Genomic DNA, 26758 nt, shown 5'->3' with positions numbered 1-26758 from the left:
TTTCCATTGGTTCAGGCTTCAGGTCAGTCTGGTGTAAAACAGGACATTGGCCAATTCAAAGGGTGCCAACAAAGGGTGGGGGTCAGATCTCCAACTGTTGCACACATGATTTGCCTCCGAAAGACCTAGTTCAAACTGGTCTATTTACATTACACAAACAATAGCATTCTGATAATTAATTCCCTATCATCCATAACTTGCATACGCAAGGTGCGATCTCTTTGCCTTTAGGAACGGATGTCTGCGAATAAATAGGGAATTAGAATGATACCAAACATGATCTATCCTCTGTATCCTGAATCTTAGATCTCTATAAGGTATATCTTACATTATTATTATTAACTATAAATAACTCTATCAACCCTGGTTATAAAGACAGTGTGTAGGAACCATTTTAGAAGTGAATGTGTATGTGTGCAAATGTATAAATATGCATATGTATAAAAATGCATTCGCATGTGATGTGCAATTACAAGCTCGCACGCTGTAGCCTGCTAGTCACATATTTTCATACAAAGATGATCGTATCAATGGATAATAATTGTAAACGACTTCATCCAATTATTTGACTTTAACAAAGTGCAAGGCTATCGTGAAGGTTCTGCAGTTCCGTTATTGTAAGGTAAGATAAAATACACACCACACATTTTGTGAAATATTAAATACTCAATAAAACAGTTTTTTGGGGTTTTGTGCAGTTTTTGCAGCCAACATGGCCTATAAAAAGTATAAAACAAATAGTTATGTGAAACTTTTATTTTCTTTAGAGCACTGATCACCCGACTTCAGTCACTCCAACTTTCTTTTATGGTGACTGTTATTATTAGAAGACTGGTGCACGTTTTTGTTTTACTTTCATCAGATCCGGCATTCACAGTGTCCGTAAGCGTCGTGCGGTTGACGGGATTACTATGTTTCCCTGACAACTCGACAAGCTGACGTCACCTCCTGCCCATACCGGTTGTCCTCCAACTGGGTTAGAATGCGGCGTTGCCAGGGATGTCTTCCCACACAGGTGGCTTTCTTCCTCCCACACATCTTGTGAGGTAAGCTTCACTTTTTTCACTTGTCACTCACACCTTGACATAGGGGCTACGCGCCTCGAAACGTTGGATTCATGCCGTGATTTTGTTTGTGTACAAACGAGTGCCGCTGTCTTTTTTCCGCACTATCTATAGTATCACCAAGTTACCCAATCCCTGATAAGAATGGTGCGGTATGAGCTCTGGTGTTTGCGAGCCAGATTTCAGGGGTTCATACACATGCTGAAAGTGCAAAGTCAGTGGACCCGGCCTCATTGACATGCACTTCCAGCATGTGTTCATTAGCAGCCCAAGAGTCTGGGTCACAAACACCATGCTGCAAACAGCACCATACTTATCAGGGAGTGTGAAACTTCATTCGACTGTTGCCAAGTATGCCAACATGGTGCTTTTTGAGTACCAAACAAGTGTCTTAAATGGCTGGGGAACCACATAACAATGATGATAAATCATCATTGTCCTCACTAGCTTCGCATAATAGTGAAAAAATTTGGTGGTGATGGTGTAGAAGTAGTTTGGTCGGAGGCGGCGGATGGAGTAATATTTTGGAAGGAGGAGGTGGCTGGGGGAGTTGCTTGGAAGGAGGACGTGGTTGGTGGAGCAGGATGGTAGGATGAGGTTGGTAGGAGGTGGTGGTTGGGGGAGTTGTTTGGAAGGAGGAGGTGGTTGGGGGAGCAGGATGGTAGGAGGAAGTTGGTGGGGGATAAGGTTGGAAAGAGGATATGGTTGGGGGATGAGGTTGGTAGGAGGAGGTGGTTGGGGAAGCAGGATGGTAGGAGGATGAGTTTGGAATGTGGAGGAGGGTGGGGTATCAGAAGGGTAGGGTGGGTAGTTTGCCGTTGGTGGATGGTATGTTTGGGATGAATAGTAGGTGGGTGTTGGTATGGTGAGTGTAGGGGGGTTGGAACTACTGGCGGGGTAATAAATGGTAGTTTCCGATGTCAGTAGAGAGTTCCTTGCTTTAAATATGAGTTCAGACGTCATTTTAAAAAATTGTATTCTTTGGTCCTGGACTATTCCTCGCAACACTGCACTGACATAGGCCGCAAAATGGTCATATTCGTCGGGCGGTTTCAATAAAGCCTCTCTGGCCTGATGAAGTAGTGGGTCTTCTTCAGTTTCTTTACTTTTAGTTTTCCGCCTTTGTTTTTTGGATATTGGTGCGGTGGGGTTTGGAGTTGCAACACTATCTTCTCCACTGTGTAGGTCCGTGTTGCTGGGGATATATGAAGTCTGTAAATAGAGAACATTAAATTAAAATGTCATATTTTAAATTTGATTTAAATTTATTTCACAGTCCCCTACAAGCATGGAAAAGTGGATAGCCATTGGGGATGAGTTTGAGAGCCGTTGGCAGTTCCCTAACTGCAGAGGAGCTATTGACGGCAAGCATATTAGGATTAACCCACCTGCCAACACTGGATTCTACTACTACAACTATAAGGTGTACTTCAGTGTTGTTCTAATGGCTGTGGTGAACGCACACTACGAGTTCCTGTTTGTAGATGTGGGGAAGAACGGAAGTTCTTCCGACGGTGGCTCCTTTCAGAAGACGGCATTCTACGAGAGGCTCACCACTAACACCCTTCATTTGCCGTCCAGAGAGGCTACCCATACATGGCCTGAATTACATTTTTATCGCTGATGAGGCTTTCGCCCTTCGTGAAAATGTAATGAAGCCATTCTCACAGGGGGCCTTGACTCATGAGAAACGGGTGTTCAATTACCGCCTATCTCGTGCAAGGCGTATTGTCGAGAACACCTTTGGGATCTTGAGCAACCGATTCCGGATTTTGCATACCCCGTTAAATTTAAAGGTGGAGAAGATTGACTGGGTGGTCACGGCTTGCTGTATCCTGCACAACTTCCTGCGCAAGAAAGCCACCCAGCAAAGGTTATTGGGAACACCTGCAGTGGAAGACCCAAAAAATCCGGAACTCCGTTTGCCTCAGTGGTGGTACTGTACCTGCGGTTATGGAACCGGGACTTCTCTGGCCAAAAAGGTCATAGAAGAATATATGGCCTATTTTAATGGGGACGGTGCAGTGCTGTGGCAAGAGGAGTTATCTGAAAATGTTGGAACTTACCATAGATGACTGCTGATTCACCAACATCCTCTTCCAGCAAGCTGCACTCCTCTGACTCAGCCATCACCTGTACAGAAGGTCGAACCGGATCCTGCTGCACCAGGAACAGGAGGAGGTCATAATACCAGAGCATGGGTTTAAAAACGTTGTCTGTCCCGGCTCCCGAACGCTTTGAAATCTCCACCTTCTTGTGCTGTTTGATGAAGATTGTACTCAGATTCTGAATCTTATTTCGAGTCCAAACTAGGGACGACGCATCATCGTGATATGGCTTACTATACTCTGACAACTCGAGTAAGGCCTGGTTACGCTTCTGTTTGTTGCTGTACATTTTTGACTTGGTACGTCAAAGACAGTCATGGTGCCTGTATAGCTCGATAAAGCCAGTATTGAATTCTGGTTCACGATCCAGAGACATTCCTATGGTGGAAAAAAAAAACATTTTAAATAATAGGGTAAAATGGACATATTCATTTGGTGGATTTTAATATGGCCACCCCCAAAAGTGGGGGTGGCCATTGAATTGCATAAATGGGTCCCCAGTGGACTTATATTCTCTACACCCCCAACAGTGGGGGTGGCCATTCAACTGTGTAAATGGGAACCCCCAGCGGACTTATATTCTGGCCGCTCCAAACAGTGGCGTTGGCCATTGAACTGTGGGCTTGATCCAGAGCCGCTCGTCTGCGAGTGCGTATGGGTCGTAATGCGCATGCGCCAACCAGTCAGTGCGGTCGGAAATCGAGCGCTCGCAAAATAGCGAGTGCCTGCTAATTTGAGTGACAGGATGAGGCGTTTGTGGGTGGTAACAGGGGAAGGTGCTTGAAAACGGGGAGTGGTGATCCGAACGCAGGCGTGCCAAACGGTCAAAACGGGCGTTTTAAGGCTGTGCATAATTAACAAAGCAGCGTCAATGACCACGTCACTTGGTTGTCTCTTAGCCTGAACTGTTCGCATGATTGCGGTAGGAAAATCCTACCACAAGCACTGCGAGCAGTTCAGACGCCTTTCGATGTACTCGATTAATCTAATAAATAGCGGAGATGACATAGGATGCGAGCGGCCAGGGGGCGTCTTTACAAAATAGCGAGCGCATGTTTCGTTTGCTCGCTCAGAGGCGTCAACAGACCGCAAAGAGCGAGCGCTCAATTTAAATAGCCGGCCCCTTTTTCTGAACGAGCGAGCGCAAATAGCGTCCGGCTCTGAATCAGGCCCTGTGTTAATGGGGCCCTCACTGGAGTTATATTATCTACACCCCAAACAGTGGGGGTGGCCATTGAACTCAAAATAACTCCCCCAAAATGGTGTATTGAAAAGTTTTGGTTCAATTGTTGATTTGTTATTAATAAAGTTGCAGTGTAATTTATTTGAGATGCATATAATTGTCTATGGGGTGGGGGATAAATACAATTCATTATCACAATGTGCTTTTCATGATTTCATTAATAAAACATGGGCGGTGGACGGTGGGGTGGGTGATGGGCATTGGTTCCAAAACAAAGGTGGGCCGTGGGCATATGGGTGGGTGATGGGTATTGGTTCCAACACACATGTGGCCGGTGGGCACATAGGTGGGCAATGGGGCATTGCTGGGCAAACAGGGGTGGGCATTGCTGGGCGGTGGTCAGAGTGTGCAAAGCTCAAAGCAACGCCCACTATGCATATGCAAAACATTGGTGACCAGTGGGCATTGCAGGGCAGCAAATACTAGACATACCTGCACAATCGTGTCTGCTGCTCACGATGCTGCTCCTCTCCGCTCAGGCACTGTCTGCAGTGGGCGTAAACAGGAACTTGTCACTCAAGTGACGGTGATCGGACACTCGATGCATCGCATGGTGAAAAACACGGCACAATCAGCATACGAATACGACATATAATATGGACTGCACATCTGATGATACGATCCGTTTTAGGAGCTGCGGGAGCGCGCATCGAATCGTATCCTACCATAAAAATGTACGATTTCTACACGACTGATCATACGGCGCATCGAAGATCTGCCAATCGGCCAGAAATCGTGCAGGTAGGTGTATGGCCAGCATTAGTGATACTTCCCCTTAACAAAAGTGAAAATGGTCCAGATTGAAGAAAATAAGTGAAACTTGGTACAGTCACATATTGTTACAATGGCTGACAGAACCACACTAGATGTTGAGTATAATCAAATTTCTTTTCATTCCTATATCCAAAATGTTCTTTGGAGGAGCAAAATCATCATACTAAAATGCATCTCTATTAAAATGCAGCGCACAGTAATCATTTCTGTTAGGAAGCTGAGCCTCGAAATAAATGCTGAGCTGACCCAAATGTAACACACTTTTTAATATTTAACAGAGATAGGATTACATCAATTTAACAAACATTTTGAAACCTGTCACATGTAACTAAATCTTATTAAAGTTGATTTTAGAGGCCGTACCCTACAAAAAATACACAAGTAATCAAGTCCGTTAAAGCTATGTGGACAGTTAAGGTTTGACATTTACTGAAACTTCTTGAATTGTAATTAAACTATTGTATCTATTTAATAATGTGTACTATGTATTCAAATTATATATACATATATATATATATATATATATATATATCAGTTTTGGAAAAGCTGGTTACTGTAATTCTGTGGCTGCAATAAAGAAAAGTGACCATCTCAAAAATACAATTTAGTACATCAGGTGTGACTATACATTTTCCAAATAGAACATTGTACTATACCTGTGGACATAACCCAGTGTCAACGTATTACACATAATCTAGACACAACTGTAACTACTCTGGAGAAAGGGGTGTAGGGAGTGGGTTAATGAACTGCACCATGTACCTACTGTATAGTTGGTTACATTGTGTACTGTACTTAAAAAATATGTTTGAATATCAAAATAAGTGTTTTCACTTCACTGGGTGGTCCAGTTTTGTGCCACTGTTCTGAAGCTGCCACAGCAGTGGCCACTGAGTAGGAAGGCGACGGATACCCACCATACTTTACACCAGCCAGCAGCCATAGGGGCAGGTCTTGATGGTGCATCCTGGATTCAAATTAGTCCATGAGGGAATTTGCCACTCACTCTGTGGTTCCTATTGCGACTTGGATGGAAGAGCTACAGCAAGACCAGGATTCCTGAAAGTAATTTGGGACGGAGATTTAAAGACTATATTACCAGACGTTGTGGTGTCTGGGTGGAGAGGTAGTAGAACACCCATCACACTAAGCATGATGGCAAAAGGTGTTCTCCAGGCTGACTCATGTGCAAAACTAGCGATTCAGTCTGAGCTAGAGGCTCCCAAACTCGGTCCTCAAGGCACCCCAACAGTCCAGGTTTTAAGGATAACCATACCTCAGTCTTTTCATTTAACTATTTGTGCTCAACCATGGATATCCTTCAAACTTGGACTGTTAGCATGCATTGAGTACCAAGTTTGGGAACCTCTGGTCTGGGCTATAAAAAGGACAGTGGGCTGGATTACCCCCTCAAAGACTGTGTATACAGTTGAGTAAAAAGGGCCCGATGTACACTGTACTGTATGCATTCCATCTGGGAGTATCATCACTACCTCCCAGTGAAGTGCAACAGCTCTTATAGGCCGTAAACATTACTCTAAAGGTGGGTACACACTGCACAGATATATCTGCAGATGATGGTCGCTCATACACACTGAACGGCATTTATCTGCTCCTGTCCCCGCGGCCTCTGCTGAATGTGTACGGGTTGGTCGGTAGACCGCCCACACACACTGCCCAATGGACAGAAATATCTGCAGATATATCTGCTATCGGCTGTGCAGCTGGCGCGATATGTCTGTGAATGACATTGTTCACAGACATATCGCGGGTAGACACTGGCCGACGGGCACCAGATATATTGGCCGATCAATTGATCGGCCAATATATCTGGCAGTGTGTACCTAGCTTTAAGATGGGTACACACCTAAAAGATATACCTGCAGATTTATCTGTAGATGATGGTTGTTCATACACAATGAACAAGTATTATTTGTCATCTGGCCACAGGTCCTGCTAGCCGAGGGGCATGTCACGCCACCCAGCTGACCACCCGTACACACAGCGCGATGGACAGATATTTATCGGCAGATATATCTGCCATCGGATGTGCAGCACAGCTGACGAGATATGTCTGTAATCGACGTAATTCACAGACATATCCCTGATAAACACTGGCACACAATATATCGGCCAGTGTGTACCTAGCTAAAGATCACGGATCATATCTACACAATGCCATTTATCTGCAGAATTTCTGTGACCTACAGATAAGAGCTAATCCTCTCTGTCCGCAGGAGATCTCCTATTGAGCCTGAGTCAAAGCTCTGCCGCTACCCTATGGTCTTCTTCCATATTAAGGGGATAATTTAGAATGGCACACAAGTCAGCAATTATATTTGTAATGTGTGCGCGGAACTAAATGCTGATATTCTAATGTACTCTAAATTGTGCACATCTAAGTGACCACACAGGCCCTAGCCATACTCGCATCATCATTAACAGCACACATTGGCACCAGCCTTATATCCACAGTCACCATCAAAGAGGTGCTGGAGGAGCTATACACAACACTCAGAAGTAAGCAGTTCCATGAGGTGGCAAAAGGAACCTTGTGGTGGCAGCAACTACTACTCTAATACAAGTGGGAGTACAGTTGGCTCTTATAACGAGTGAGCTCCTGGTGGCTGAGTAACACAAGCAGGAGAGGTCTATAATGGTAGGTTAACCAACCTACTCCCAAAATTGTACTCACCTCCCATGACTTCTAAGCATTTGGATTCATCTACAGTTGGTGCAAGGTTGCTTTACCACCCTTGCACCACCGCCAACAACAATTGGCCTGCAGTTTGGGCCTACCCACATCAACGCAAGAGGCCCATCATACTAGGAGCGCAATTAGTTACACAAGGGTATATTCATTTTGCTGCGGATTAAACTTGTATTAGCACCTTGCCTGCAGGGCTAAACCAGTTTTCAGATTTATGTATTTAGCACACAAAACAGGCCTAATTCAGCTGGACACTATACAATAGAATTATTGAAGATAATGCTACATATGAGAAGCAACCAAATATTAGTTTCAGCCAAAATCAAATGAGAGAGAATCAAGCTTTACAAGAGCAGGACGGCCACATTAAGTATTTAAGATAACGTATTCATAGAATCTGACATTCTGTATTTATTTATTCATTGCCTCATGCCAATTGTATCAGTTTAATGTATGAGCAACATTTGCATTTATACAGATAAACCTTTGAATAATGTGTAGTAAAAAGACAGGTGATGCCAGAGCAGATGTAACAGTGCACTGCATATTCTTATGTACGCCCCATCAAAGTAAAGCTAACATAATCTGATAGGCAAGTCAGCAGAGTCAATAGGAAGCCGGATAATGGGAACAAAGCTTGGATGCTCAGAGTGTTCTCTCATATCTGCAAAGAAAGATCTTTCCCATAACTTATTAAGTGTAACTTTACATCCATTATAAAAAGGCATATTGGGTTAGAGACAATATACAGATGTGTCTTTTCTTGCAGTTGCGTCAGTCTCACCATATAGCCCCTCTTGACATTCCAGGTCCAGTGCGATCCAGCCATACCTGGGGGCATATTTACTAAATGTACATTTTAGTCGATTTTGTGCTTCAGGGTCTAAATCATACATTTACTAACAGATGATTTTTATCTCTAAGTAAATGTGTGATTTGAGACACAAAATCGATCACAAATCGACTTTCAGTAAATATACCCCTAAATCCCACAAATACTAATACACGATTTTTGACATTGTTTAAAAAAATGTCAAAAACCATCTGTTAGTAAATGTATGATTTAGACCCCTGCAATACAAAAGTGTTCAAAAAACAACCAAACATTAACCAAAATCGATACCTCAAGAGTCTTTTTTGTAAAAAATGGACATCTTATTTGCATAATTACACATAGAAGCAACTAAACTGCATTGCTTGCGTACGCTGATCAATGGAGCATGTGACACTTATACATCTGTGTGCGACAGAGTCTGAATCTGTGTAAAAACTGCTCCAATGTGATCAGCGGCGGATTTTCCCCATGCCAGGATTTATTGTGCTTCATCTGCGGCTTTGTACGTGTGTAAAACAAATTCCTGTGTAGTTAAAGTCGCTGCCTAGTGTCTCTAGTACACTGTGATTGGCTTTTCGCTGATTCTGCAGTGCATAGGCTGTTGTAACAGGGTGCCACACCCTGCCCGATTTCAAAAGGACAGAATGCGCCCTGCCCCCATGGGAGCACCCCACTAAACAACCTGTCCCCTCCCACGGGCCGCAGTATAGCAATTGCGGTATAGCGATTACTGGTGGTGAATGAATGCGAACGGCATCTATTCACAGAGACATGAGCGCTTGGGGGCAGCCCAGCATGTCCAGAAGTGCCGGGCACGCCACCCAAGAGTGATGAAAAGGAGGCGTGTCTTAAGGACCTTTTCCCGTGGCCACACCCCCTTTTCTGGAGCGTGCCAGAGTGTCCGGCGTCTGACCTAGAGTGAACACTACATATAAGACGCACAATGCAAACAAAAATATGGTACGCTACTCTTCTCAGAGAGTCTGGCGCAGTATGGATGCACAGTAAGTTAGAACACATCTGTCTCATTAAACTATGTTATACAATATCATGAAATAGCAGTTTACTGAGCTGAAAGAGAATTGATGCATGAAAATACAGATGCGCCCAGCTAGTTTGATGCTCATAGCGGAACGTTAAGTGATGGCTGTACTGTGGCGTACCGTGGTATTCTACAACGAAAGATAAGCCATGGCATGTAATACACTGCTTAACCTCTGGGTGGCGAGTGCTCCACTAATAAAATTTGTACTGCGGTGGGATGTTGAGAGAAATGCTTTGAGTTCTTAAAAGTTTTAAAAGTACTTAAAAGTATTGAACCTGACATGATCTCTCTATGAAAAACTTGCCCCCTGTTCTGTGTACAACACAATGTCTACTGTATAGCAGAAATGCCAAGTGGTGGGATGTCGAGAGAAATGTTTAGAGTCCAAGGTCACAGGAGTGCTGTGTGATTCAGTAGCGCCGAGCGTCTTTTATGCGTCTTTTTACCCTTTAATGCGTCTTATTAGCACAAGCAGCTTCTGTTGATTAAAATGATATGCAGCATGCCTATGTTCTGTGTTCCAGTACGGGTGTATCTGCAAGCAAATCACTATGTTACAGTGTAAAGGGGCTTATCCATTAGCAGATGTTTTTCTGAACGATGAAAGACAAAAGATATCTATTGAAAATTCCGGTGACTGTGCTGAAAGATATCTGTCATGTACATGACAGATTTTGGCAAAAGACGAAAGATGAACGATATCGCATGACATCATTCAGGGAGTGGATTTTTTTCTCTCCAGTGCTTTGTAGCTGCTGTTAAGAACGTTCGTCGTTTACCGCATATAAACTGCCAGATATTTCTAATATCTGGCAGCGATAATTGACCAACATGATGGAGAGACGAAAGATAAAATGTATCGGCCACGGGAGTGCGCATCTGTCATCGTTCAATTTATCTGCTAATGGATAGGCCCCTTTACAGTCACTGATACTATAATGTAGTGTTTTGTGTGCAGATAGGCATGCTGCATATAATTTTAATCAGCATAAGCTGCTTGTGCTATTATAATTCGCATCGCTGTGTGTTTCAGACGCATTTGAAGGTAAAAAGTTGCATAAAAGATGCTCGCGCTACATGCCTTATTAGTACAGTACATGTAAACACATTCATCACATCTCAGTGAAAGCTGTGCGTGCCTGTGACCCCTGTCTGAGCCCATGAGACAAAAAATATAAATATATATATTATTTTTTTTAACAGTACAGGACTCGTACACATACTGTACTGTTATTATTTTATACTTTATTGAACATTCTTCTACAGCACTGATTCCATGACCAAAATGCTGTACTATAGTGTACCGAATCCCATCTTCTGTCAGTTAATCTTCGGGCGGTGATACAGAAAATGCATTGGAAATTTTACGCATGTGCTGTGTAGTTTAGGAAAAGTGACACCTGGTGGACAAAAAGTTGGATTACACAATATGACTTTTTTCCAGTGCTACGCTACTTACCATTACGAAACATTCTGTGTAGCGCGACTCAAGGCGTACTGTGTGGCGCAAGATGCATGGCGTGCTACATGGCTGTATAGAGCAACAAACTAGCTGGGCACATCTGTAAGTGCACCTGTAATATTAAAACCATAGCAAGAAAGCATCTACTCGCCTTGTATAAATGGCATAAATCGCCTTGTATAAATGGCATAAATTGTCAATATCTGCTATATTCCCAAACTAACTACAATGGCACCTACAGCATCAATAATGACTTTCTGAATTTATAAATATGCAATAATCATAACAATAACACTATAAAACAGACTATTCATTTATACCAAATAAAAGTCCACAATTTATTTATTTTTTGTAGACTTTATTCCAAAAAATAAAAAGCATTGGGCCTGATTCAGACCAGGTCGCTAAGCAGCGAACGCTCGCTAAGGGCGATTATCGCAAATCTGCGCTAACGCCAAAGTACGCATGCGTGAACCATTCACTGTGGCCGAGAATCTTGCGCTCATAGTACACAGACGGGAAGCTACTTTGAGTGACAGATACGCCATTTGTGGGTGGTGACCGTGGAAGGTGCTTGTGCGAACACAGGAGTATCTGAGCGTCAAAACGGAGTTTAATTGGTGTGCATAATTAGCAAAGTCACTTGGTTGTATTTTAGCCTGAACTGTTCGCAGTGCTTGCGCTGGGGTAGGGGCTACCTCAAGTGCTGCGTGCAGCTCCGATTGGTCTCGATGTTCCCGATTAATCACACACTTCCTGGAGATGACGTGTGCTAAGAGGGAAAGGTGGGCGACTTTATACTCCTGCATACGCTCACTGCTGTCTCCCTCAAAGACATATAGGGCGTCCTTAAGCCAGACAGTGCGATCGCGGGATTTGCATACCCGGACCCTTTTTGGAGCGAACGAGCGCAGCTTAGTGACCGGGTCTGAATCAGGCCCATTGTGTAATGGACATTTTCATGGAATGAACCTCCTCTGGGTAACATTACCCTAAGATGTGGATGTAACACCAATATTCCAAATTATATGGGTACAAGATAAGATGAAAGCCCAAACCGTATCATGCAAAAAAAAAAAAAAAAAAACTCATAAAGATCCTGCACTCACATGACAAAAATGTGGTCTGAAAATGGAACATCTTGGCCTTAATTGAAAAATTAAAAAAAAAATCAAAAATTAGGTTTGGTGAGAATCCAATACATGACTCCATGCAAGGAAATACATCTCAAATAACACAGGCAGCCGCAAGACATGGTGATGCTTCCCAATGAACACACTATTCGAACGAGAAGGCTATACAGGAAACTAAATGATTAACGTGCACAATATAGAAAATATAGGAAGTTCTTTAAAAACCTCTGGATCCTTTATACAGACAACTGAAACAGGCATGAAAACCCACCTTAGCATAAGCACAACCTCAAAGCTACATTTTAGTAATTAAAGAAAATAAATTAAATATTAAACTGCGAGTAATTGGCATGCTTGAGAACTGCTGTTCTATCTATCACCACATGTACCATGTGTAAATAACAATGGTCGACAGTTTTTGTTTCCCCTGCTTTACTGGAAACCAGCACAGATTGTCTGCTGCCAGGACTGGTGGAAGATATGAGGAGTGCAAGCTACCCGGTTCTTTATTTTATTTTTTTTAACAACACATTAATTTCTATGATGTACACAGAAATCTCATTGAGCTGAAAAAGAAAAATCGCCATATAAGTTTTTTTTTTCTTTTTTTTAACTCACACCTTTCACTAGCTTTGAGACCAGCAAGTTTATTTTTGATCATTCCAATGGTGGTCTGCTCTTGATACCCTCATGTTGTTCTTCTATACTTAAACCAACAGAATGAACTTGGAGATATCATTGACTTTGCAATGATTGCCAAATGTTTTACAGAGTTTTGAGGAACTAGTACATTCTATGGCAATTTCTCTTTAATACATTTGTCAGTTAAAAAAAATAATTAAAAAAAAACAAAACAAAAAAAAAACACGAAATAGTAAAAAAAACTAGCAATTTAAATAACTTTTTGTGAAACTCCTTAGCAAATCCTTCACTGACTCTCAATAGGGATCTACAGCTCTCTATAGTCCAATTTTGGTTATACTGTAAAAATTCTCAGACCACAAAGGGGTGAGACAATTCAGTATGTGAAGTTTTGTGTTGTCAGAATGTCAGACGTCAAGAAGTGGTTGTGAATATGGAGTTTTAATCTGGGTGGGTGAACTTTGGGCAGATGATAGCCGCGCTCAGTTTGTCCAGATTTTTTTTTCCCATGCAACTCAGCCCCTTCATATGGCACATAACTATTCATATGTACTCATGGCTAGCTACAGGTCAAGGAAATTATAATGATTTATTTATACATAGATAATGTATCACTGTGTTATTAAATAGACATCACACTGAAGCATTCAGTAGCTAAATAAATAACAGAGGACGTAAGCTGTTTCCAGGAATATCTATAGTCAGATGTTTTACAGTCAGTTATAAAGTACAGTGAAATGCTAAACTTTACACATACCTATTTAATATGTATCCTATATGTACCTTTGTTTCATATCACAGTAAGAAACATAATAAACATATATTCATTATAAACAACATTTTTGTGCCCATTAAATCCAGCTACTCACTTTGAGATGAAGCTTTTGCAGTATGCGGGAAAGCAATCGGGGGAATTTGCCTGCATCCATTCCATTGATGATTGATACAGCTTGCTTAATGCTAGGAAAGAAAACTAGATCATGTGAGTAAACAAGCATTTTGTAATTAAAGTCACTATTTAACATTAATACAGATGTGTCCTCTTGTTTCTTTGCCACTTGTGCGTTAAATCGCGCCATGTATGGTGCGAGTCACGAGGCTGGGTATACGTGCTGTGTTCGCATCTGCGATCCATAGGATTGCATGGTGCAAATACTGCCGCAGCCTGGTGTATCATGGCACACTCGTGCGCAGCAAGTCGCATGGCACAATGCACATGCACCTGCCATCAAAGCGGCAAAGATGGAAGAGGATAAGTATTGAAACATCTCATGATGGGTAAAATCAAAGAGCTTTCTCAAGACCTTCACAACCTTATTGTTGCAAAACATACTGATGGCATTGGTTACAGAAGAATATATAAGTTTCTGAAAGTTTCAGTGAGCTCTGTTGGGGCCATAATTCGGAAGTGGAAAGAACATAATTTCACCATAAACAGGCCACGACCAGGTGCTCATTGCAATATTTCTGACAGAGTGAAAAGAATTATCAGAAGAGTTGTCCAAGAGCCAAGGACCACTTGTGGAGAGCTTCAGAAAGACCAGGAATTAGCAGGTACAATTGTTTCATAGAAAACAATAAGTAATGCACTCAACCGGCATGGCCTGTATGTACGCTCAACACGCAAGACTCCATTGTTGAAGAAAAAACATGTTGAAGCTTGTTTAAAGTTTGCTGCACAACATTTGGACAAGCCTGTGAAATACTGGGAGAATATAGTCTGGTCAGATGAGAAAAAAATTGAACTTTTGGATGCCATAATACACACCATACCAACAATGAAGTTTGGAGGTGGGAACATCACGGTGTGGAGCTGTTTTTCAGCATATGGTACTGGCATATTTCATATAGCTGAAGGAAGGATGAATGGTAATTTGTACCGAGACATTCTTGATAAAAATCTGCTGCCATCTACCCTGATGCTGAAGATGAAACGAGGGTGGACATTTCAGTAAGACAAACATCCCAAACACACAGCCAAGGACACTCTCAACTGGTTTCAGAGAAAGAAAATAAAGCTGCTAGAATTGCCAAGCAAATCACCTCACTTTAATCCAATTGAAAATATATGGAAAGAACTAAAGATCAGAGTTCATAGAAGAGGCCCAAGATTTGAAGACTGTTTGTGTGGAAGAATGGGCCAAAATCACACCTGAGCAACGCATGCGACTAGTTTCTCCATACAGGAGGCGTCTTGAAGCTGTCATTACCAACAAAGGCTTTTGTACGAATTATTAAATTTCAGTAAGCGTGTTCATTACTTATTCCCTGTGTCATTTCACATAACTAAAATTTATGGACATCTATGGTTTGATTTCTTTCTTTGCATGTGTGGATTGCATGGGCTGTTGCTGACAATTTCATTACAATAGCCCCATTACAACTATATTTACTGAGAAAAATGTTGATGTGTTCAATACTTATTTTACCCGCTGTATATGTGTTTTTACTTTGCTACACGTCCCCCATTCTCATTTACTTGGCTACAGCCATTTGCCATGTTATGAGCAAGGTGCATATCTGAGCAGGCAGAGCGTGACTGACAGCTTGGCAGACGTAATGCCCAGAACTGTATGGATTGCATTATTCATAAACAGAGACAGATAGACTAATGTAAGGGTGCCCACACACATAGCAATCTGCACACGATCCCACGGTGTGCAATTTCCCCTGAACTCTCCCCCGGCAGCTCCTACACACGATATGGAGTAAAAAGCATCCAATCTGACTTAAGATCTATCTTGCATCTTAACTTTTTTTTTTTTCAGTGCATTGTGTCCCAGATTGTCAGATCTGCCCTACTGCATGGAAGATCTGACGATGCGATGTGCGACCAGCGGAGACGCGCATCGCATCATGAGTGGGGACTCACGATTTACTCTCAATTTGGCCATATTTTACACGATCTGTCGTTCCAATGTGTCGGAATCGGCCAGATCGGGTAATATATTGCTTTGTGTGTGGCCAGCTTAACAGTAACTCACATCTGCAGAATCATCTTTATTTTTTGTAACCTGTATAAGATTTACGGGTCTATTTATTTAAAACAAAGGCATCGGGGGTAACAGACACTTAGCTCACAGTCAACACCAGCAGGCAGCCAGTCACACTGCTATCCCAGCAAGTTTAGTGTAAAAGAGCTTAAATGTGACTTGGGCTTCCAGTTCCAGATTCAATAACAAGAACATTATAAAAATAGAGAACATTTTTTTTAAATGCTTTATTTCACTAACATTTTCTTTCCTGAAGTTAACGTGATCCTGTACTGACCCGTCATACTTTATTACAGGCCAGCACTGGAATTTCAGTGCAATACTGAGCAATGAATTTACTTCCATGGTTTATATATGAAAATATTGATGCTACATGGACAAACATTTACCCAATTGTTTGCTTTATTTGTATAAATGTTTGGTAAAACATGTCATTTTGCACAGCCTCATCATGCCTTCGGCAGTGGGAATAGAGGACAACTCAGTATGAGATGCATGGCGTGAGTGAGACGACATGTACCGTGCAACTGCTCGCGCCTGGTGTCTTTTTTTGCATATCTCTCGCTGAAAACACGTCTTAGCCGCAATGCGACTAGGATGCACCAAGACACTTATATCTGTGTGCGACTGAGTCTGTATACAAAGCACAACTGAACTTGGTGTGGCAAAAAGTTGCAGCATTGTAGAACTTCGTATACAGATTCAGAGACTCACACAGATATCAAATTAATCAGTACAGTCAGCTGATGCGTCCTATTCACATCATTTTCTGCATAATTTTATGGTTTGTTGAAATGTACCATCAGCCTAATGCTACAGAAATCTCCTGCAGAATGTTACTGAGCACTGTAGATTGCAGTCCCCATTATCATCAATAAAGACTACAATGAGACCCCTATGTACCAAACTCTGAAGAGCTAGTTTGGCCCCATCAGTTTACATCACAGGTTCTCAAACCTGGTCCTCAGGACCCCAAACAGTGCATGTTTTTTCAGGTCTCCCCACAGAATCACAAGTGAAAAAATTAACTTTTAAAATGGGTCAGTGAGTAATGAATACATCTGTGCTCCTGCTGGGTGACCTGGAAAACGTGAACTGTGTGGGGGCCTAAGGACAGAGTTTGAGAACCTCTAGTTTACACCATTTTCAGATGGTGTAAACCACTTCATACCTTTGGAGGCTTACAAGCAAGATCTCAAGATCTCTCTCCCGCAAAACCCATCTGGCACAGTGTCAGATTCCCCCGACTCCTACAAAATGCCAGTGATGCAACTCCTCAGTGACCGTGGGCCAGGTGCCACACAATAACATCACCGTGCAACGCCCGGCTCCAGGTCACTAAGAATGAGCTGGCATTTTGGGGTCACCCGGTGCGGTCTGCACCCCCCTAGTGACGACACTGCCCCCAACAGAGTATTTATTAACAGTAATATTACGTGTGTTATATAGATCATGTCCAGAACTGTAGTTTAACAATGGAAACAAAATGAACATTACAGAGACAAATCTTCACAACCTATAATTGGTTGTCCCTAAATAGTAGAACTATATGCTCACACAGCACTGCAATTAGTCATTATTAGCTGGGGCAGCCAGATCAGAACTATAGCCCTATAACTCCAGACAGACAGACAGACAGACAGACAGACAGACACACACACACACACACACACGCTGCAGTGTCACTGATTCCCATTCCCAAAGTTTCAGGATATCTTAATATTTTTAAAAGTAATATATTGCACATTGCCGCTTTTAGAGGTGTCTGAGCAGTGAGCACAATGAGATCACCTGCTCAGCATGCGATTGTGCAGAGAGCTGGTAGAATAGCATTTTGTGCTGCAGGCACCCAGCTCCATACAATGTGCTGACACTGCTGCAGCACCCCCCAGTCGCGGTATAACCGTGCACCACCTGACTCCACTACCTCGCACTCTCCTTCACTACCGCTGTCGCCATGGTGACCGACTCACTGCTACGTTGTCCTTTGCACCGATTCGCGCCGATAAAGGTTCAACCTATTGGTTGATAAGTAAGTGTCTGTCATGTGATGTGACAGCTACTGGGCCAGTCAGCTGATTGAACACTTCCTCGTTCTTCTACGGTGGCCTGCAAGCGACAAAAAACGTATTTTCTTTCCTTTTCCTTTTAGTAGGCTGGTGTGAAACTGAAAGAACAATGATGATCATATGTCTCCCGAATTAAAGGGATAAAATAGCAAATATATATATATAGCTATTTTTCTGGTAAAATAGGCCCAGGATCTGTTGGTGGAGCTATAGAAAAATAATTATATACTGTATGTATATTACAATATATACACACATTTATATATAGTATTTAGAAAAGAGGGCACTCATCAAAAGAGACTCCAAAATAATACTTATCTTATGGAAAATACATTTTGGCCCAGTACATTACGTCATATTCAATGAGAGGTTCAGGAACTGAGTTCCTGCTGAAAATAGCACTATATATATATCAGAGGCATCTTAAGAGAGGAGGGGGCCCGTGTGCACTCCCCGTGCGGGGCCCCCTCCTCTCTTCCCGGTGGCCGGCAGCCGGCTGACGCGGCTGGCCAGCCACCGGAGCATTAGTAGACTCCGGGCACTAGAGTGTGCCCGTAGTCTACAGCGCATGCGCAGAACGCCAGGAATATGGCCGCGGCGGCCATTTTCCGGTGTTCTGAGCCGCGTTGACACCCGCTGCGGGACCACGGACAGGTACGTTTAAAATAATATGGGTGCAGGGTGTGCAGTGCGGGACCTCCCTGGACCCATTACAGATACGCCACTGATATATACTGTGTATATATATATATATATATATATATATACACAGTCAGGTCCATAAATATTGGGACATTGACAGAATTTTCCTATTTTGGCCTCTATTCACCACCACAATGATTTTGAAATGAAACAAACAAGATGTGATTTAACTGCAGACTTTCAGATTTAATTTGAGGGTAATTACATCCAAATCAGGTGAACGGTGTAGGAATTACAACGGTTTCTATATGTGCCTCCCACTTTTTAAGGGGCCAAAAGGGGCACCTGCCTGCCCATACCACGTGTGCCGGGAGCCGTCCCCTGATGAAAGGACTCTGCAACATCAAAGCTGCAGACTTCAGCCTTGTGCCTCGGAAACCCCCGCCTGCCCGCGTGTGTTGACTGCCTGGCCGCCGTTCACCTGTGCCAGGTGCATGTCCCCCAGAGGGGGTTGGAAGTGTCAGGTAAGGGAGGGGGATGAGATAGTTAATGTAAGAAGTTGGAAGAGTCAGGTAATGGAGGGGATGGGAGGTATCAGTGGAGTGGAAATCAAGAGGGTGAGAGGAGCCAGATAATGGAGGCTGCCTGATCCGTCAGGTTTTGGAGGGAGATGAAAGGAGTCAGTTGGTGGAAGGGAATGAGAGGACCCAGATAATGGAAGAGATGGGAGGAGTTAGATAATGTATGGGATGAGAGGAGTCAGGTAATGGTGTTGGGAGGTAAGATGGTCGGAGGAATTAGATAATGTGTGGGGGTGAAAGAAGTCAGGTAGAGGAGGGGGATGAGCAGAGTCAGCTAATAGCACAAAGCCTCTGAACGCCCTCCCACATGTGTAGGATGCCCATCTGCCACTCGCCCATGTCAGGTGCTTGGTTCCTGTCCCCCGCCAGTAGGACTCTGTAGCATCCATTACGCTGCAGAGTCTGGAATTGTGACTCTGCCACCGCCCGGCCTCCAGTATGTGCTCGTCTCCCGCCAGATTTAGTCACAGCCAGACAGCCCCTCATACTGGCCGCCGCAGTGAGGGCGAGCGTGAAGCTGGCTTCGGGAGTTTTTCCTGTGGCCTGTGTATTTCTTTATTTTCCTTTGGGGGCAATTCAATTTAGCGCAATGTTGAATAGCGTCTGGAAGGTGTTCCCAGAGCTATTCAATTGACCACGCTGTTAGCTTGGCTAAAGGATTTATGCTCGCACCCTACTGAGCCTCCCCATTCATACTCCTGAGATTTGCTATAAAAATGATTAGAATACTACAAAGGAGATATTTATAACTCAGAAATATCTTCTTTATTTATTGTGATCATTTTTATAGTCACCAGCTGTCACGACCCTGTCTAGTTGTCACCTTTTTGCCTTGGGACTTACCCCTGTCAGCTTCCCCATGGAGCTGTGTGTGTAATTTGCCTGGAGGATTTGCTCTGATTATTGCACCTGGTCTCTCCTCTGTCTGTGAGCACTGCTAGCCCTGATTGGAATCACAGGTGTGGTTCTGATTCTCAGAACTGCAGAGATGAATACTTCCTCTGCATGTTGTGCCTTCCACCACTCAGAATGCTACTACCAGACCACCTGTCCGTATCCACCAATTGCTGCCAGACCCATGATATATATAACCTCTCCTGATAGCATTCTGGGCCTGAACATCTCGTCTTCCCGTGGTGTATGGTTCATGCATTCAAGTCTGTCCCTGAAACCTGCTACAGCAATCCCTGGTGCTATCCAGAAAACCTGTTTCAGCTGTACCTGGCAATCCAGTAAATCTGCTGGCAGCAACCCCCGGTGCTTCCAGAAAACCTGTTACAGCCAAACCTGGCAATCCAGTAAGCCTGCTGACAGCAATCTCTGGTGCATCCCGAAAATCTGCTACAGTAATACCTGGCATTCAGACGTCCTGTTACAGCATACCTGGCCTGTGCTCTGCTGTTAGTCTACTCCTGGTTGGTCCCTGGCACTCTGTAAACCTGCATTGTGTCATCCTGCCTTGCTTCCTGCTGTGGATCAACTCCTGTCCCTTTTACCTACCTACTCCCCTCCCTGAACCTGCAAATTCTCAAACCTACCCATTCCTTCCTGAAACCTGTTATTTCCAATTATCCAATCCAGCCTGCACCTGAGTTCTAGCCTTTGTCATAGTAATTCCAGATTACCCTGTTCAGCCCTCGGCTCAGCATTACCTGACTTCCCTTCAGCCATAGTCCACGTTGTTCCAGTCCAGAGTCAAGTTCTCAGTTCATCAGTTCAATTCAACAAGTCTTCCTGCCGGTTCCAGTCCGGTCCCTCCAGTTCCTGTCATTTATCATCAAAGGCAGTTTTCACTGCTACCCAAGTCTTGTAAATAGAGCTATTTACATTATCTGTGATTCCAGTCATGCCGGCCTCCGTTGAAACCCGATCACCACCTGAGACAGGTAACTCACAGACACCAATTGTGACACCAGCTTTGTGTAGCTCCCTGGGACTGCAGGGAGACGAGAAATGAGGCAGCAACAGCTCAGCCTCGCTTCTGTATAATCAGATACTGCTTGCAGAGCTGGGGGCAGGGCCACACCACGGGCAATAAGCTGCACAGAAAGAGAGCTAATAGAGGCATGCCTCTGTGTATGAGGCGGGAGTGCCTTGAGCACTGATGGACATTGTGTCGTGACCAGGAAGTGCACTGCAGTGTTTAAAAATCGGAGCTCAGTCAGCAGCAGCAAGAGAAGACAGTGATGCAGGTAGGAGAATTAGCTTAGTGTAGTGAGGGAGGAGTGACAGTGAGTAGGGGGTGAGACAGGCTCCCAGCACTCAGACCCATCTCCATGTGTGCCTCCCCAGCCATTGACCTAACCGCACAGCACTGATAGATAGATGTATATGGAATTGGTATGGCATACCGCCAGACCTAAGCCCGGTGGATGAAATACCGATGCCATAATTCCGGCAGATGAAGATCCCGACGGCGCCTGGTAAGTATCCTAACCCCCCCCCCCCTCTCCACCCCCTAACCCTTCCTTAGCGGTGCCTAACCTCCCACCCTAGTGCCTAACCCTAACCTCCCCCTCTAGTGGTGCCTAAACCTACCCCCTTCTCCGCACCCTACACCTAACCCTCCGGCAGGGGGACCTAACCCTATCTTCCCCCCGAGGGTGCCTGACCTTAACCCTTCCTTCCCCTAGCCTAATCCTAACGCTCCCAGGGGGGTGCCTAACCCTAAGTCCCACCGGGAGTCCCTAAACCTAACCCTCCCATGTGGCTAACAGGTCCCGACGCCTGGCTTACCTACGTTCGGTATGCCGGGCGTCGGGATTTCGGAGTGGGGCTGATGATAGGCGTCAGTATTTAGACGCCTATCATTAGTCCCATGATGGGATTTCACAGTCTACTGACTACATACCATGTATATACTGTATATATAGAAAGATAATAAATATATATATATTTAGTCTCTCCAATGCATGTGTGGCACTCCAAGCAATAATCAACGCTCACTTGCGGCATAGGTAAAGTCAACATTTCAATGCCCGTTTATTCCGGCATTTTCATCAGGAGTGAGCGTTGATTACTGCTTTGAGTAATAAACAAGCATTGGTGCATTGGTGAGACTGTTCTATTTACAGTGAAGGTACCTAGCTAAGGAAAAGGCTTTACAAGGGAGTGCCAGGCTCATATATATATATATATATATAATCAATTAACTAGTTCAATACAGATGACTACAATCATAAATTAGTTGGGAAGTCCTGGAACAGAGAATTTTGTGCATCCTGGAATAGGCCATGTTAGGAGGTATGTATGTATGTATATCTCCTATCTGTCTATCTATATCTATCTGTATATCATACTTGCTCCGCCCCTAATGCCAGGAGGGGGCAGCCAGGTCGGCGTAGTGGTGGGTGGCAAGGCATAGGCAGGGCGTGGCCGAGGACAATACTGGCATTAAGAGTGGAGCGGGAGGGCGTGGCCACGTGATCACGTCACTACACAGAGTAGGCAAGTATGCTATTTATAGATTTACCATACTATGGGCCGGATTCAATTAGACGCAAAAAGCCGTAATCGGCGAAAAAGTTTTGCCTATTGCCGCTTTTCGCCTATTAGCGTCTTACCTCCAAATTCAATTCCAGGAAGTTTTCGCCTAAGCGGAAACTCAATGCACTGAAATAGGCGGAACAGTTTCTCCAATGAATGGCAGGCAGAAAAAAGTGCAAAATCTCTATTTTGGGGTGCAAATGTAGGGAAATGATTCAGAACCCTTTGGACATCCCTCCACCCCCCCCCCCCCTCCCCAGAACACCCCCAAAAAAGACATAATTTGTGGGGCGAAAATGAAAACAAAAGTGGAGGGACAAGGATAAAAACTAGCAAAATAGGTTTCTTGGGGGGCTGTATAGATAACGCAGGTGTTTTTAGGATTGCAGGTGCATGCAGCAGGTGGATTTTTCAAATTTTTTAAAAGTGCACTTTAGAGGCACAAAAATATTCTAGCACCCATTTGCAAGTACCCCAAATTTCACTGGACTATTTATTTTCACCAAAAAATACTGTTTTCTATCATTCTTCACCACTTTTACATAAAAGCATCTAGAAAGCTTTTAACAAAACTTAAGGGCACAAAGTACATTTATTAGGACTAATAGTACACATCTGTAATTATTTCCAGTGTCAGAGCGTCTTATTTTGGGGTACAGACTGATATCCCCATTCTATTCAGTACTTTTCGCCTATTTGCGTTTTCGCCTGTTCTGTAATTGAATAGGGCAAATCACCGGGAAGGCACATACTGCAATTTTGCGTCCCAAACAGGCGAATGCGGCAGAAAGTACAACAGGCGAAAAGTCACTGACTTTTCGCGGCTAATTGAATACGAGCCTATACATTTAAACCGGGTCACTCATGAATTACACATTTTCTGTGGCTGGCTGACTACAAGCCTGCATTTCACCTGATTTTCATCAGCCTAAGAACCTGTGTAATTCATAAGTGTCATGGTTTGAAAGGATGCATTCTAAGCATATCTGTACAGTATACCCTGTGTGTCAATATACACTGTGTGAGGGAGGGGGGGTGGCGTTGGACCCGGGCCCCCGCCGGGCCTCTAAGGAAGCCCGGGCCCGGGTAATTTGTACCCATTCCCCACCCCTCTCTGCACCCCTGCCTATGTGTTAACGCCTGTTAACATGTGTTAACACTAGTTAACACATTACTTTAACGGGCGTTAAAAAGGGGCTCTGATTGAATAACCCCAGGCGATGAACCCAGAGGCTATCACCCTTTTTCACAAACATTAAATGAATGGGTCTAATTGAATTCTCCTTTTTTTTTTCAAAATCTTTTTATTGGATTTTCAGATGAAAAATATAACGATACAGAATACAAGAAAAAGAAAGACATTCTAGTATTATAATATAGGCATTGTGTCTACCCATCGAACAGGTGTTTAGATTATGCAGTTATATATATCTTATCAGACAACAGGGTATTTAAGTTCCTCTCGTGATAAGTACAAGCTTGGGATGATGTAAATACATCCTGTCTAGTTGACATAAATCCAGAGAAACATAATAGCGGAAACAAACAAAAATGTCTAGCATCTGTAGATACAGTCAGGTGCATAAATATTGGGACATTGACAGAATTTTCATATTTTGGCCTCTATTCACCACCACAATGGCTTTGAAATGAAACAAACAAGATGTGCTTTAACTGCAGACTTTCAGATTTAATTTGAGGGTAATTACATCCAAATCAGGTGAACGGTGTAGGAATTACAACGGTTTCTATATGTGCCTCCCACTTTTTAAGGGGCCAAAAGTAATGGGACAAACTAAACAATCCTAAATCTAACTTTCACTTTTTAATACTTTGTTGCAAATACTTTGCAGGCAATTACAGCCTGAAGTCTGGAACGCATAGACATCACCAGACGCTGGGTTTCATCCCTGGTGATGCTCTGCCAGGCCTCTACTGCAAATGTCTTCAGTTCCTGCTTGTTCTTGGGGCATTTTCCCTTCAGTTTTGTCTTCATCAAGTGAAATGCATGCTCAATCGGATTCAGGTCAGGGGACTGACTTGGCCATTACATAACATTCCACTTTTTAGCCTTAAAAAACTCTTTGGTTGCTTTTGCAGTATGCTTCGGGTCATTGTCCATCTGCACTGTGAAGCGCCGTCCAATGAGTTCTGAAGCATTTGACTGAATATGAGCATATAATATTGCCCGAAACACTTCAGAATTCATTCTGCTGCTTTTGTCAGCAGTTACATCATCAATAAATACAAGGGAACCAGTTCCATTGGCAGCCATACATGCCCACTCCATGACACTACCACCACCATGTTTCAATGATGAGGTGGTATGTTTTGGATCATGAGCAGTTCCTTTCCTTCTCCATACTCTTCTCTTCCCATCACTCTGGTACAAGTTGATCTTTGTCTCATCTGTCCTTAGGATGTTGTTCCAGAACTGTAATGGCTTTTTTAGATGTTGTTTGGCAAACTCTAATCTGGTCTTCCTGTTTTTGTGGCTCACTAATGGTTTACATCTTCTGGTGAACCCTCTATATTCACTCTTGTGAAGTCTTCTCTTGATTGTTGACTTTGACACATATACACCTACCTCCTGGAGAGTGTTCTTGATTTGGCCAACTGTTGTGAATGGGTTTTTCTTCACCAGGGAAATAATTCTTCTGTCATCCACCACAGTTGTTTTCCGTGGTCTTCCGGGTCTTTTGGTGTTGCTGAGCTCTCTTGTGCGTTCTTTCTTTTTAAGAATGTTCCAAACAGTTGATTTGGCCACACCTGATTGTTTTGATTTTTCAGCCTAATGATGGCTTGCTTCACTGATAATGACAGCTCTTTGGATCTCATATTGAGAGTCGACAGCAACTGATTCCAAATGCAAATGTCACACCTAGAATCAACTCCAGACCTTTTACCTGCTTAATTTATAATGAAATAACGAGGGAATAGCCCACACCTGTCCATGAAATATCTTTTGAGTTGATAGTCCCATTACTTTTGGCCCCTTAAAAAGTGGGAGGCACATATAGAAATCTTTGTAATTCCTACACAGTTCACCTGATTTGGATGTAATTATCCTCAAATTAAATCTGAAAGTCTGCAGTTAAAGCACATCTTGTTTGTTTCATCTCAAAGCCATTGTGGTGGTGAATAGAGGCCAAAATATGAAAATTCTGTCAATGTCCCAATATTTATGCACCTGACTGTATATAGTATAAAATATATGGGGGGTGGGGGGAAGCAAAAACATAAATGGAGACAGAGGGGGAGGGGAGATACACAAAGGGTGAGAGGGACATAGGGATAGTCTGTAGACACTACAGTCACATCTATAGAAGAAAAATAACTTCTATGCCATGAGAAGAAAGAAAAATAAATAGAAGTAAATAAGTGACCGTAAATAAGTTAAGCATTCATCAACATTTGTCTGTGTAAGAACAGTTCTGTTGTTTGTTTGGGTGTTCTGATCCAATTTTTCAATATATTTACCCCATTTTCTGTAAAATGCCAATACTTTTGCTTCTATGTGTGGTTGTGTAGATTTCTGTCAAAATATAGTAACTGGATCAATTTCACCCTAACCTCTGCGAGGGAAGGGGAGGATCTAGAGACCCAATGTGTCAATAGAATTTTTTTTGATATTGTCATAAACCTGGTGAGAATTGGGATCAATGAAGATTGGGAAGATTTCAAATCCCAGTTAGAAAAATTTGCGCATAAACATGCTAGTGAGTCAGGGGATATACATTGATCTCAAATAAATTGTTTATATACATTATAACTTTGTTCCAAAAACGTTTAACCTTTCTATATTCCCAAATGCTGTGGACAAAGGAAGCATATACAGTGACACTTAGGTCACTCTCCTGTTACATCTGGATTAAAACGGGCATGCTACAAAGGCGATATATACCCCCTATGTATTGTACGTAAGATATGAGGGACTAAGAATTCTCATTGTAGAATCATAGTGCGATAAT

The 26758-nt window shown here is 43.1% G+C and overlaps 1 protein-coding gene across 3 annotated transcripts in view; it reads right to left on the bottom strand.

The window, feature by feature from the left end:
- Positions 1-18074, bottom strand: part of COMMD10 (COMM domain containing 10) — a 440901-nt gene extending 422827 nt beyond the window's left edge. For all 3 annotated transcript variants that reach the window (XM_088477704.1, XM_088477705.1, XM_088477706.1), the window contains exons 1-2: positions 17937-18074; positions 13886-13976 (exon numbers count right to left, since the gene is read on the bottom strand). In XM_088477704.1, coding sequence (XP_088333830.1) covers positions 13886-13976; positions 17937-17968 — 123 coding nt within the window. In that variant the 5' untranslated portion in view covers positions 17969-18074. The remainder of the gene's footprint in view (positions 1-13885; positions 13977-17936) is intronic.
- Positions 18075-26758: the final 8684 nt, after the last annotated feature.

The sequence above is a fragment of the Taudactylus pleione genome, unplaced genomic scaffold (assembly GCF_031769625.1).
Source record: "Taudactylus pleione unplaced genomic scaffold, aTauple2 ptg000202l, whole genome shotgun sequence".
Taxonomy (NCBI): domain Eukaryota; kingdom Metazoa; phylum Chordata; class Amphibia; order Anura; family Myobatrachidae; genus Taudactylus; species Taudactylus pleione.
Note: the sequence above shows the minus strand (reverse complement) of the source record. Positions and strands in the feature narration are given on the sequence as shown.